The sequence below is a fragment of the Brachionichthys hirsutus genome, unplaced genomic scaffold, assembly GCF_040956055.1.
Source record: "Brachionichthys hirsutus isolate HB-005 unplaced genomic scaffold, CSIRO-AGI_Bhir_v1 contig_814, whole genome shotgun sequence".
In the NCBI taxonomy this organism is placed as follows: Eukaryota; Metazoa; Chordata; class Actinopteri; order Lophiiformes; family Brachionichthyidae; genus Brachionichthys; species Brachionichthys hirsutus.
In genome coordinates this window covers 17,193-31,841 of record NW_027180579.1, presented here as the reverse complement: position 1 = coordinate 31,841, position 14,649 = coordinate 17,193, and the positions used below count along the sequence as shown (strand labels likewise).

General features: G+C 43.9%; 2 protein-coding genes across 4 annotated transcripts; one reads left to right on the top strand and one right to left on the bottom strand.

Annotated features, from left to right (window-relative positions):
* Positions 1 to 7,781: 7,781 nt before the first annotated feature.
* LOC137916031 (endothelial cell-specific molecule 1-like) lies at positions 7,782 to 11,958 on the bottom strand. Of its 2 annotated transcripts, XM_068759154.1 has the most exons (4): positions 11,876 to 11,958; positions 8,663 to 8,924; positions 8,278 to 8,421; positions 7,782 to 8,205 (listed from the first exon to the last, which is right to left on the bottom strand). In XM_068759154.1, exons 1-4 carry the CDS (start codon positions 11,906 to 11,908, stop codon positions 8,111 to 8,113), a joined length of 534 nt encoding a protein of 177 aa, XP_068615255.1. In that variant the 5' UTR covers positions 11,909 to 11,958; the 3' UTR covers positions 7,782 to 8,110. The 2 variants fall into 2 exon arrangements, with proteins under 2 accessions (XP_068615255.1, XP_068615254.1); XM_068759153.1 differs by lacking the exon at positions 11,876 to 11,958 and having other exon boundaries at positions 8,663 to 9,243.
* Positions 11,959 to 12,209: 251 nt separating this feature from the next.
* Positions 12,210 to 13,997, top strand: LOC137916029 (carbonyl reductase [NADPH] 1-like). 2 transcript variants are annotated; one of them, XM_068759149.1, is made up of 7 exons: positions 12,210 to 12,271; positions 12,640 to 12,754; positions 12,882 to 13,051; positions 13,136 to 13,243; positions 13,340 to 13,548; positions 13,633 to 13,686; positions 13,777 to 13,997. In XM_068759149.1, the coding sequence occupies exons 2-7, from the start codon at positions 12,645 to 12,647 to the stop codon at positions 13,948 to 13,950; spliced, it is 825 nt and encodes a 274-aa protein (XP_068615250.1). In that variant the 5' UTR covers positions 12,210 to 12,271; positions 12,640 to 12,644; the 3' UTR covers positions 13,951 to 13,997. The 2 variants fall into 2 exon arrangements, with proteins under 2 accessions (XP_068615250.1, XP_068615251.1); XM_068759150.1 differs by lacking the exon at positions 12,210 to 12,271 and adding an exon at positions 12,277 to 12,316.
* Positions 13,998 to 14,649: the final 652 nt, after the last annotated feature.

Sequence of the window (14,649 nt, the reverse complement as noted above, 5' to 3'; positions counted from 1 at the left end):
GTCAGTTCCAGCCACATATGTCATCTATAAGTGTGCCAAGTTACAAGTTGTTATGACATTTATTTGTGTGCATATTTATGCTTTTTGTCAGCTTCAGACGCTCACTGAAGCGGCCGCATTCGCCCTCCTGTGGCCGTTTCTGGAATAACACCGGAAATGTTCCAAACATTTGAAATCAAAATATCGCGTTAACCGTACGTTGTAGAGACTTGAGAAGTGGGTCTACCCACCATAATTCGGCTATGCTGAACACGCCGGTCCAACCCCCGCCTCTGTACGACCTTCCGTTCCTGAGATATGACGAAATTAAACCTTTACACGTCCATCACGTCGTCATTCTTAGTCACAGCCACCTTTCCGTCACGTCAGTTCCAGCCACATATGTCATCTATAAGTGTGCCAAGTTACAAGTTGTTATGACATTTATTTGTGTGCATATTTATGCTTTTTGTCAGCTTCAGACGCTCACTGAAGCGGCCGCATTCGCCCTCCTGTGGCTGTTTCTGGAATAACACCGGAAATGTTCCAAACATTTGAAATCAAAATATCGCGTTAACCGTACGCTGTAGAGACTTGGAAACCTGGTCTACCCGACATAATTCGGCCACGCTGAACACGCCGGTCCCAACCGCGTCTCTCTACGACCTTCCCTTCCCGAGATATGGCAAAAATAAAGCTTTGCACGCATGTAACGTCTACACCGTAAATCACATCAACCTGTCCGTCACCTCAGTTATAGCCCTATGTGTCATCTATAAGTGTACCGAGTTACAAGTTGATGAGACATTTGCTTGTGTGTATATTTATGCTGATTGTAAACTTCTGATGTTCACTGTAGCGGCGCCATGTCTCCACAAGAGGGCAGCATTTTATCTTTTGGCCGTTTCTGGAATGAAACCGGAAACCGGAAACCGGAAATGTCCAAAACTCCATTCATTTTCTTCGAATTATCGCGAGAACGGTACGCTGTAGAGACTTGGAAACCTGGTCTACCCGACATTTTATTTTTATTTATTATTATTTTATTTTTTTCCAACTTTATTAACATAGCTCACAGTGCAAAACTCACAGCATAGATCTCGCCCTTCGACATTACATCAAACATTCACATCTTCCTAAATCACACATATAAGTAAATCCAACAGTGAGGCATATACAAACACTAAACCAGATCCAAATGAAATGTGCAAAAGAAAGGAAAGGATGAGAAGGAAAATAAACACAAAAACAAACACAAGAATACAAATAAAAATAAAATATACAGGAAAATACAACAAAGGTTACAAGCAAGGGGTATGGGAAAGGTTAAATTCTGATATAAATGTGTTCAATCTTTTTGCCTGGGGATTATTTATTTGTTTTAGTATCACCTGTAACAGGGAGAGCTCATTCCTAAGAGCAGGCCATGACGGGGGCGATTTAGCATACCGGCATTTGTGTATATAGTACTTTGTAATAATAACAAGATTGTTCACCAAAAACTCACTATTTTTGTCCTTGAGGATTACTCCTAACAGAATATCTTGAGGGGACCAAGAAGCAATGTCTCTGGAACTGGACGATATTAAGTCATAGAGAGATTTCCACAGCTTTTGGACAATCTCACATTCATAGAACACATGCTCTGTTGTTTCCAGATTTACGTTACAAATATAACAGTTATCTACCACAAATTTAAATCTACTCTTCATGAATTCATTTGATGGATAAATGTTGTTTATGGTCTTAAAATGAACTTCTTTGCATTTCGGGGAGATTGGGAATTTTAAGTAGTTTGTTCGAATAGATACAATTTCAGAACCGTTATAATCTTTGAGGGTGAGTGAACTTTTTGCCCTACTTGGAAATAATGTATTGATTAAATACTGCCTTAAAAAAGCATTATTACATTTATTGTTCACAAGGTCGAGACCATCTATCATTACTTTGTGTAAATTTGGCGTTGGTAAAATCAAAATATTATTCTTTATATGTTGAATTAAAGCTTGTGGGATATTCTGTGAAACGTTTCTATAGATCTCAATGGAGCAAGATGTTCTATATTTAGCATTAAAATCTGTCAGTTCAAGAATGTCTCCATTTCCATCCAACATATGTAAAACAGACCAAATTTGTTTTGTCATCCAGTCTTCCAAAAACATTGACTTCCCACGACTCAATATCACCCTATTATTCCACAATGGGACATTATGGGGGCTGAAATTATGTTTGAACATCATTTTCCAATTTAACAGAACCTGTTGGTGAAACTTGGACAGTTTTATGGGCAGTTTCGATATTTCAAAATCACACACTAATAGAAACTCAATCCCTCCAACTTTGTTAAACACAAGAGAAGGAATCGAGAACCATATCTCATCCTCATTCTTTAAGAAGGATCGGAGCCAATTGATCTTTAAAATCCCATTCATTATTTCAAAGTCAATTGCTTTTATACCACCATCCTCATAGTTCTTTATCATGTCACTATTTCTGATGTAGTGATGTTTATTTCTCCAAATGAAATTGAGATTTGTACGATTAATTTCTTTGATAATCCTGGTTGGTATGGCTAGGGGGTATGCTGGATAGATTAATCTGGATAATGATTCCACCTTGGTTAACATCGACCCACCAAACAGCGTTAAATCCCTTTGAGCCAATTGTTTAATATTCTTTTGCAATTATCAATAGTACTTTGAATATTCTTTTTTTCACTATCGCCTGCACATTTAGTTATCCAAACTCCAAGATATTTGATCTCATTTTTGACAGGAATGTCATACAGTGAAGAATCTGAACAACCATGGACACACATGAGTTCACACTTATCCAGATTCAGGTGCAGACCAGAGGCTTGGGAGAAAGGTTGGATTGTACTCAAGGCCAGTGGAATCTGTTCCTTGTTTTTAAGAAAGATTGTTGTATCGTCTGCGAGCTGCGTTATAATCAATTTGTGGTTGTTCATGTCTAAACCCTGAATGTTCGAGTTTATGACAGTCATAGCAAGTAGCTCAGTGGCTACAATGAATAGAAGAGGTGAAACGCTGCAGCCCTGCCTTATGCCTCTTTCCACCCTGAATCTGGAACATGTGCCTTCGGAGAGGGAAACACAACTATTAATATCAGTGTGAAACATAGCAATCATATTAAGAAATGCATTACCAAACCCAAAATGCTTAAATGTGTTTATAATAAAAGCATGCTCGATAGAGTCAAATGCTTTTTGAAAGTCCAGAAACAACATAAAACCATCGTCCTTAATCAGATGATTATAATCAATCAGATCCAGAACCAAGCGGATATTATTATGAATTAACCTTCCCCTTAAGAAACCTGATTGAGTTGGGCCAATTATATCAGAAATTCCTGTATTTAATCTTGCTGCCATGACTTTTGTAAAAATTTTGTAGTCTGTGTTTAGGAGGGTAATAGGTCTAAGGTTGCTTAGAAACCTCTTATCTTTACCAGATTTTGGAATTAGTTTAATTACTCCTTGTTTCATTGTTTCCATGAGCTCCTTTTGATTTATACATTCAATTAATGCTTGGAGCAATAAGGACTTGATATCCTCCCAGAAGTGTTTATAGAAATTTGAAGTCAATCCATCTGAACCAGGTGAGCGGTCAGGTTTCATGGTTTTAATAGCGCAATCAAATTCCTGCATAGTTAATTCTTCATCGCAAATTTCTTTGAAGTTAGCATCAATTAACGGAATCAAGTGATTAACGTTGTTAAAGAAGGATGTGACCTTTTGTTCAGAGTATGAAGATTTGTAAAGGTTACTATAAAAGTTAAAGACTTCCTTCGAGATGCGTTTAGGATCTGTGCATTCCTCTCCGTTGATTATTCGACTACTAACTGAGTTGAATTCTTGTCTCCGTTTTTCTAGATTGCAAAAATAGGCTGTGTTCTTTTCTCCCTCTTCTATCCACTTGGCTCTGGACCTCACATAAGCACCCTTGGCTCTATACAAATACATCATATCCATTTTGGATTGCAGCTTATTAATGGTTTCTTTTTCCTCCTCAGTCCAAACCAACTTGCTATAAAGATTCATAAGTTCTTTAACTATAGTTGTTTCTTCTTCTCTCCTTAGTTTGTTTAGTTTTTTACCAAATGCAATTGCGGATTTTCTAATGCTAAATTTAAGAAATTCCCATTTGGAAATCGATGCTCCAATGGTGTCATCATTTGTGATATCCAAAATTAGTGTTTTAATAGAGTTACAGAATTCCACATTTTTTAGCAGCTGTGAATTAAATTTCCAATAATCCTTAAATTTATTATTCCGGTGTCTGATCTTTAGTCTCAAATTAATAGTGCAATGATCACTTAAAGGACCATTAGAGATTGTTGTCTCTGTAACATATTGTGAAATAGCATCGGATACCAACCAATAATCAATACGTGATCTTATTTGACCATTAGGTTTATGCCAAGTAAATTGTTTAACGTCTTTGTTCAAAGTCCTCCAGATATCTGTCAATTTGTTATTTTTAGTGAAATTATCCATAATGGGGTTTCTATACTCCCTAGAGAATTTTGATGGCCATCTATCCAGCCACTCGTCAGGGGTTACATTGAAATCACCTCCCACCACTACGTGATCAGTTTGGAATTTTGCATTAAGTTCGCTAATAACCGTCGACATTTGATGCAACAGGCTCTTATTTTTTTGATCATTGTTATACCCATAAATGTTAATCAGAATAACCAGAATATTATCGATATTCAAAACGCAAGCAACCCAATGCCCATCTTTATCTGCCCTGTTCCACACAATCTTCCCAGGACATCTGTTGAGACAAATGGCAGTACCCGCAGAGCGGTTTGTACCGTGACTGAAGAGGATTTTATCTCCCCATTGTTGTGTCCAAAACTTAACATCAGACTCCTCAGAATGAGTTTCCTGTAAAAAGATGCAGTTAGCTTGTTGCCCCTTGCAGAACAGAAATACAGCTTTACGCTTCACTGACTCTTTAAGACCCCTTGTATTAAAAGAAAAAAAAGAAATATCAGTTTTCAACTGGAACATAGAACACATGAACAGAGATACTAAAGAAGTTTAGGGAGGTGGAGTAGAAAAGACTTAGAAAAGAGGTAGAAGTCCCATTTTCTGAAATGTTCCACTATGTATAAGTTTCCCACTCAGAAATCAGTCCCTTACTGGATCCTCAGCCACGATGCGCTTGCCTTCTATGAACCCAAACGGGCCCCTGAAACCCGCAGCCTTGCCTTCCTTCCTAGCCTGGTCGATTTTGGGCCACAGTGCTTGTCTGGACCTCCAGTCCTCCGGGGTCAGGTCCTCAGCAAAGCGGATCCCTTCTTCCTTGCACACAGGAGAAGCTTTCGTCTGTCTCCAGATGTCATCTCTCGTATTCCTTCTCACAAACGTGATGATAATTTGCCGTTTCTTGTTCTCCGTCGGTCGCCCCACTCTGTGAACAACGTCGACCTCTTGGTCCATCTTTGCCTTCAGGTTTGGAGCAATTCTACCCAGAAGCTCCACCACTTCTGTTCTGACATTCTCCTTTGTTTTCTCCTTTTTTCCTTTGATGCGAAGGCAACATCTCCTTTTGTCTCTTTCTTGAATCAATAAACGACCTTTCATGTCATCATTATCTTTCTTGAGAGATTCCATCTGTTTTTCCATGCGTTTCACCTTCGTTTTACACTCTTCCAGCTCCTCTGAGTTTCGCTGCTTTAATAACAGCAGCTAGCATGGCGCTGTGTTGCATTTGTGTGACAACCTCCTCCATGCGGTCGTCGACACGTTTTCCTGATGGAGTCATCAGCAACACCTGATGACTCCACCTGCCGGGTGGGTGGCGGCCATCGCTCTCTAATATCAGTGAACTCCGTTTGGAAGGGGAACTGTCGGCTTGTCTGCATCAATAAAGCTTTAGATTGTTTCCTTCAACTCCTGCAAAACGGGAACAAAAGTTCTACTTGGATTCATTATTTAGGTCAAGGACTGATTGGTCCACCTCAGAGAAAAAGGACAGACAGCCTCTGCTGCGTGACGACCCGGACCCGGACCCGTGGACTCTCAGGATCAGTCTGGAGCAGGATCTTTACTGTGCTAAAAAGATATTTAGGGTTTGAGAGAGACTCAGGAAAAGGTCAAAGGTCAGGATTAAAGCTCCCTGCACGAATCCGATCAGTTTACTTGTGTTTGACAGAACTCGGATGAGTCCGCTGATCCGTCCTGACGTCTGATAATAAAACCGGATACGGGGTCAGAACTCGGCCGGGTCAATAAGGATCACTGAGGTCAAGGCTCCGGACCCCTTTACCGGCTCAGATGGACAGAACCGCTGGGTCCATTCCTCCGGCCGGGCCTCGTCATAAACAACCTGTTGAGGGGGCCGAGCTGTAAATACCAGAACTTCTCGAGTTATTTACTCCTCTGTTCACGCACCTTTGTTTCTGGGGGTGGCAGTGACGCGTTCAGGAGGCAGATAAAGGGCATTTCTCACCAACACCTTCCTGTTATTTTCAAGGCTCCTTTGTTTGGTTACAAGGTCTCGGCCCGTCGGGTCTCTGGGGAACATAAGGAACGTTTCAGCCCAGGCACTTTGGAACATGCTCCCTATCCCGGTGTGTGTGTGTGTGTGTGTGTCACCTTGCTCTTGGAATGACTTCATTAATTTCTCTGAGACAATTTTATCATTGAAATCTGAATTAATCCCAAAATGTGAACGTTAATGATATTACTGGGAATAAATAAATATGGGTCATATTTAGGTTTAGAGTCTAAACTCTTGATGCTTTTCGGGGTTAATAAAGCAGCAGGATGTGTCACTTCTGTCACTTTTGGAGTGTCCCTTAAAAAGCACCCACAAAGTGCGGTTACATTCCCGTCCGGGGCAGACACAACAACAACAGGAAGAGGGGCCGTTTGCACAGGTGTCAGGAAGCACAGGAAATAAACAAGCTGGATACTGGAAAACATTTTCTCTCGCAGCCCGAGCCAGACCTGAGGCTCGTTACAGTCGTTTTGGACAACATGTTTGATGAAATTCTGATTTCCATCAAAAGAAAATCCTCGTCCTGACATGACGGATCAATTCTGTCTGATCAGGGGTTTCAATATAAACCACGACATCTGTGTAGATCGATCGTTCATTTCAATACTGTGCAAAATGTATTTACTGCCTTCATCCCAGATTACAGGATTACATTTACATTCCGAATGGCATGACTGATAATCATTTCCGGCTTTAACTAATATTTGGTGAATCCTGAATTCTTTATGAAGGCCGTAGTTTTTATTCGTTCCCTCGCTCGAGCATCAGATACCGCTCACTAGGAATATTTTCCTCTTGGAGTGAAACTCATATTTTATGACACGATCTCTTCCACTTCAATAATTCATGCCTTTTTCTCCACGTTTTTAATCTTCACGTTTCTGAGATGAATGTCCGACCTTCCAGAAATAAATCTGTCTGATGGCATCTTGAGAAGATTCACGTCTCTTTCTAGAACTTGCCTCCAGCTGTCTCTGCTGCTCTTCCTCAAACCGCCAGCCTTCTGTCTGATTTTGCTTTGGCCCTGACCTTCATCACTCACGTCAATCATCTGGGTCATGAATTCATTATGTTATGGTGTGTCAGTGCAGCATAAGGTCCATGGAGAAACTGATTTAAATGTTTGCAAGGTGGATAGTATTCACCTCAAATACTAAAATACAAACACCCAACCCCAGCAGCATGACAACTCTAAGGACTCGTATTTATGGACATCATCTACATCACTTCACTCTTCATCAGGGCTTATATTTATGAGTAGATCAGGAAATGAATCAGAGACAGGTCAGAGATAACTGTGTTAATCTGAAGAGCATTTGTTACAGTGGCTGGTGTTATGTACAGGATATTATTTCATATATAAAGTAAAAATAAAATGATAGAAAGACAACAAATCACTGTGAAATATCCGAGAGACAAGGTTCTTTGTTGTGACTGAAGCTCATCAGAAATACTGAACTAGAAGCAGATAAAACGAGGACAGGACAAATGAAACGTCCGAATGCTGTAAAAAAAGTGTTCCATCATTTAACATAATAAAATAGATCTTTCAGTTCACTTATAAATTAATGCTATACATGCAGGCCGGTCTCGGCTGGTCAGCGGGGCTGGAGCCGCTTCGGGGCCAGGGGCCCGTCTGTGTCCTGGTCCGAGCTCTGGATGGCGCCGACCTCTCCGGAACCCCCCTCCCCGGCTGGAAACACAGGTCAGACAGGTCATCAGGGAGCACTAATAATGAAATCTGCTGATTGATGACACTTTTTACCTGCTTGTGGCTCGTTCTTCAGTTTGCTGGCGATTTTGGCAAAGAACCTGAGAGTGAGACAGGCGCCCGTCTCTCTGTCACAGATCCCACCTTTGCAGTTGCACGTCTTGCGGCATTCAATCCCATAGGTTCCATACAGGCAGTCTGTGCATGAGGACAACATTTAGGGGACGGTTAGTGGAACCGACTGGAGGACGGTCTCTCAGTCCAGTCAGCATCACCAGAATCTGGGCCGTGGAAATGCAACGGTCCAGAAACCTGACAGACATGAAGAAGGTCCAGCTCTCCTACCTGGATTCAGCGCATGCATGCATGCTTTGGTGCAGCACCCTGCAGAACATGCAGCACCCCGGCCCCCCGGCACCTCTTACGTCATGAACGTTACCTTTGCAAATCCCGTATTCGTCTCCGTAGTCGTCCTCATCCTTGTAGAACTCGCAGAATAATCCCGGTCCGCACTTCACCCCGTGCATGCCCGACACCGTGCGGTAGCAGTGCTCCCCCCTGCCGGCTGCGCAGACCCGGCAGCACCCGCAGTCGTCCAGGACCGTCCAGGTGCAGCCGTGCGTCCCGCCGCAGCGCTCCGCCGTGCACCTGTCGGGGCAGTTCACCGCGTACTTGACGCTGACGCCCCACGCCTCCGCATCCTGCAGCGGGACGGAGGACAGCACGGAGAGGAGGAGGGGGAGGAGGAGGAGAGGCATGGTGAGGCTGCTCCTCTCTGGGTGGACTGACTGACCTCTGCTCCAGCAGGTTGTTGGGTTATCAGCGACCAACAACCTTGTTTTGCACATGACTGGCCCTCGTCCATTTCCTATTCCGGTGTTGTTGTTCTTGCTCAATCAGACCCTTTTTAGAGATCCGGCTGGGAAGTGGGATTTACTCTTTTTTCTCTTTACTCGCAGCTCGTCCAGCCCGATGCTTGCGACCTGCCATGACCCCACCAGGACCTGTGATACCCGACACCCGACACCTGACAGAAACACACGTCATGGTGCCTAAAATAAATGAATCCCGGCCCGTTAACATTATAAATAACATTTATTCCCTTCCTCCTCTAGAATGGCAGCACTTGGAAATGTTGACTTTTTAAACTGCTTTACATTATTAACCATCTGCGAGCAATGCAAACAGCATACCGTATTGGCCCGAATATAACACGACCCCGGATATAATACGACCCCCTCTTTTTCAAGACTCAAGTTTGAGAAAAGACTTTTTGAAGACCAAATTCAATTTTTAAAATAATTACAGTACATCTGAAACAAATGATTATAACAATATATTCGAGAGAAAAAGCATGTTATTTTGCCTCATTCAAATCATGCAAAAACTGTCTCATCTTAATATCTGAACATTTAAATATGTGAACTAAAGTGCAATCACATTTGTAAATGAATGGCTTCTGGTTTTTAAAATGTAAATAAACCAATATCCTGTGATAAAACAACAAAATTGCCGGCCAGACGTGCTGAATCACTGAAGCTGCTTATATATGCGAGCGATAGGAGGAAACGGAGTTTTGTTTAACAGTGCAAGTAAAATAAAGCAGCTTCAGTGATTCAGCACGTCTGGCCGGCGTCCATCTTGTGTTGCTGCGCTTCAGCCTTCGTCCCCAGCGTGGTCTGGAAGTTAACCCCGGAGGCGCTGGAGAACAACGATCCCCCCCAGTTAGACTTCACTTTGATGGTTCATGCAGTTATTGCAATTTTGTTGTTTTATCACAGTAGATTAGTCTTTGCGTGTACATATTCACAGGAGAAAAGTACAGCACACCGCCGTGTGTCTTTCGTCAGGAAAACGTACCCAGACCGTTTATTACTGCGCATGCTCTCAATAACTCAGGTACACGCAGCATGACATCACTACATAAGCATATTTAATAGCATGAGTTAATCAGCCTAACATTTTCTTTACACCCTCTGAATGCCTGCATTTCTGTGTTTTTGTAAATTAGTGTGCAGTTCACTGTTTATTTGAAATGTGGTGGCTAATATAATCCAATATACATTTAATTTGATGATGATGATGAATATATTTATTAGATAGAATGTTGGAGTACAAGTACAGTCAAACAGTAGTATGTATTACAGTACAAGTACAGTCAAACATCCTGTCTAAGAGGAGCATTTCTAAAAAGCCCTTGTGGTCCTGTTTCCGTTGAAAGTCCTCCGTACATAAATCATCGACATTTAACAATACAAATAAAATAAAAATAAAACCAATATTAAATTACTCAATATTGACGAAATCCTTCCTGTGACTGTGGGCGTAATTGATTGTCTTTATGCTTTAACTGTGCTTGTGTAGCTTCTTCTGGTGTGTGAAAAGTGTCTGTTCTGTTTACAGCTAACAGGAAAGTCAAAGCTAACGTTACCTGACCAGAGAAGATGATGTTAACAGGAAGCAGCGTTCCCTCTAGCCACATAAGCTAATGCTAACAGTATAAAGTACTGTCTTACCGTAATTTATGTAAGTTATTTATTGTCATTTTGCATCAGTGGTGTAATTTATTTTAGATTAATTGTTAGTTTGCACTGGCGGTGTAAAAACATTTTATTTTTGTTTTTCTAATGTTACGTTGCATCAATTGCGTAATTTAATATTGGTTTTATTTTCATTTGTATTGTTAATTGTGGATGATTTATGTACGAAGGACTTTCAACGGAAACAAGCCCGCAAGGGCTTTTTTGAAATGCTCCTCTTAGACCGGATGTTTGACGTTATTTGTACTGTAATACATGCTACTGTGTGACTGTACTTGTACTCTAACATTCTATCTAATAAATATATTCATCATTATCATCACCGTAAGCAGAGTGGTATTTAGCCATTTATGCTAGCCGTAAGCAGAGTGGTATTTAGCCATTTATGCTAGCCGTAAGCAGAGTGGTATTTAGCCATTGATGCTAGCCGTAAGCAGAGTGGTATTTAGCCATTTATGCTAGCCGGAAGCAGAGTGGTATTTAGCCATTGATGCTAGCCGTAAGCAGAGTGGTATTTAGCCATTTATGCTAGCCGGAAGCAGAGTGGTATTTGGCCATTTATGCTTGCCGGAAGCAGAGTGGCATTTAGCCATTTATGCTAAACGTAAGCAGAGTGGTATTTAGCCATTTATGCTAGCCGGAAGCAGAGTGGTATTTAGCCATTTATGCTAACCGTAAGCAGAGTGGTATTTAGCCATTGATGCTAGCCGTAAGCAGAGTGGTATTTAGCCATTTATGCTAGCCGGAAGCAGAGTGGTATTTGGCCATTGATGCTAGCCGTAAGCAGAGTGGTATTTAGCCATTTATGCTAGCCGGAAGCAGAGTGGTATTTGGCCATTTACGCTTGCCGGAAGCAGAGTGGCATTTAGCCATTTATGCTAAACGTAAGCAGAGTGGTATTTAGCCATTTATGCTAGCCGGAAGCAGAGTGGTATTTAGCCACTTATGCTAACCGTAAACAGAGTGGTATTTAGCCATTTATGCTAACCGTAAGCAGAGTGGTATTTAGCCATTTATGCTAACCGTAAGCAGAGTGGTATTTAGCCATTTATGCTAACCGTAAGCAGAGTGGTATTTAGCCACGCACGCTAATCCAAGTAAAATTGGCTCACCTCAGACCAGACTGAACTTTTCCTCAGACACATTCATCAAACGGCAACACGCCCTGCTAACGGAACCTTCCTCAGGTCGTCGGTATGTGGGACTACGAGTCCCACAATGCTTTGCACCTACATGTCGGACAGGACTTCCGGGCACCTCATTAAACACGTTAACGAGCGTCCACCTTGTCCCGCATAAACTTTAACTTAATTAAAGCTTAAAGTCACTCAAAGTGTAAAAAGACAAAAGGATCATTCGATCCACCGCAACGTCACATCCAACAGCTGCGCGATCCTTCCGTCACGTGATCAACGTGAGCCCGCAGGTGGACGTCTGACTCAGTGACGCAACGACCGGTTTATGTCTGTGGTCTTCCGTCAGTTGGTCCTGCTCGAGTCCGGTTCCAGGTAAGAGTCGTTCCATTCCGGTCCCGGAAGGACGGAGAGAAGCAGGTCCGTGTAAACCGGGTTCGACTGGAGGCTCGAGACGTGAATGACGTCGTCATTTTGCATGCTTAAATTTACCATTTAAAGCCGTTTTCAATCGATCGGAGACAAAGTTCGTGATTTTAATGATTTAAATCATGTTTTTATCTTCGGGCGTAAATCAGCTTCTCGATACTGTGACGTCAGATCAGAAGGTCTCGTCCTGAACTCGTTACCATGACTCAGCACGTTTTCTCCCTACTGCAGCTGAGCTCAGGCGATCAGGCGATCAGGTCACGAGGCTAATCGTTGACCTCCGTCCAGGTGACTTCGCTCGTTTCTCCCAACAGACATCATGAGCAAGGTTGCCGTGGTAACAGGCAGTAACAAGGGCATCGGCCTGGCCGTCGTCAGAGCGCTCTGCCAGCAGTTTGAAGGAGACGTTTTCCTCACGGCCAGAGACCAGTAGGTCGCTCACCTGGGGACACCTGGGGACACCGGGACACAGTCTGTCCCTGCAGCTGCATCGGTTCAGGTTGTCCATACGTGTCCCCCCGTTACAACTAAGGAGTGAATGCTAACCTGTTTACAGGGGGCGTGGCCAGGAGGCCGTGACGTCTCTGGCCTCGCAAGGATTGGACGCCAAGTTTCACCAGCTGGACATCGATGACCCGAGCAGCGTCACTGCAGCTGCTGCTTTCTTCAAGGAGACGTATGGAGGAGTGGACGTCCTGATCAATAACGCTGGGATAGCCTTCAAAGGTGTGATTACGTCATCTATCCGTCGGCTGCTGTGACGGCTCCTCGCCGCCCAAACATGTAAAGCTGCTGACTCCTCCCCTCCAGGGGCGGACACCACTCCGTTCAGCGTTCAGGCCCAGGTGACCCTCAAGACCAACTTCTTCTCCACCAGGAACATGCTGACCCACTTCCTGCCGCTCATCCGACGTGGAGGTGAGGACACGCACCTGGGCCGGAGGCTCCGCCCGTCTCCCTCTGGATTTAACGCGCTGATTCGGCGGCGTCTCGGCGTCCTCCTGTGTATTTCAGGTCGTGTGGTGAACGTCTCCAGCTTTGTTGGGTCCAGGACTCTGAACCAGTGCAGCCCCGCCCTCCAGCAGCGTTTCCGTAGCGATGACATCACAGAGGAGGAGCTGGGGGGACTGATGCAGCAGTTCGTTGATCAGACCCAGAAGGGCGAGCACAAGCGGGGCGGCTGGCCTGAGACGGCGTACGGCGTCTCAAAGACTGGACTAACGGTGAGACCGTTTGATTGGTCGATTTAAAGAGGAACAACATGTTTCCTTTCCCAGAGACATTGATCGTCCATCTGTGTGTTTCAGACGCTGTCCATGATCCTGGCTCGCCGTCTGTCCGAGGAGAGACCGACTGACGGGGTAATCAATCTGATATTGTCCTCGCCGTTTTCATTTCCCAGCGTCTGTAGCTCCTCCCTGCTGCGTTTTCATTGGTCGATGTCCTCCCAGATCCTGCTGAACGCCTGTTGTCCCGGTTGGGTCCGCACCGACATGGCTGGCCCGAAGGCGCCCAAGTCGCCTGACGAGGGCGCCGTTACCCCCGTGTACCTGGCGATGCTCCCGCCCGGCGCCACAGAACCCCACGGAAAGTTTGTCTCTGACAAACGGGTTCAGGAGTGGTGAAGGGGTCAGACATGAAAGAAAACATTTGTAGCAATAAAAGAGCTCTTTAATACTTTGTGGGAATATTTATTGATGAGTCCTCATCACAGTGTGATGATCCAGATGTCGGACCAGCGATGGGGACATGAAGAGCGTCTCTGGTATTCTGGGACAACCACCATCTGTCCAGAGGAAGGAAACTATCTGGGCACTTGTAATTTAATTTAAACACTACATGGTTTCATTCATTGTCCAAGCTGGAGCCTCTTAGCAGTCAGTGGGCGAGTGGCAGGCTACACCCTGGACAAGCCGCCAGTTCATCGCAGGGCCACACAAAGACAGACAATCAGCCACACACACAGTCACACCTACGGCTACGGGCAATTTGTTTTTGGTGGTGGGAGGGAGCCGGAGAACCCGGAGAGAACCCACGCAGACACGTGCAACATGCAAACACCTCATAGAAAGGCCACAAGTTGGGGTCAAACCCGCGACCTCCTTGCTGTGAGGCAACAGCGCTGCCGGTTTGCTTCAGGTCTGGTCAAATGTCAGGAGTGACGCGTTCACACAAAACCTCAAAGTGGGCACTGCACAAGAAATAGATTCCACAACTGGAAACTTCTGAAAAGATAAAAACATGCAAGATTTTTGGGCAGAATGTCTGCTTCTGTCTCCGGACGCTTGCTGGAGCCCTCGTTCAGCCCCTCTTTGACTATGCTA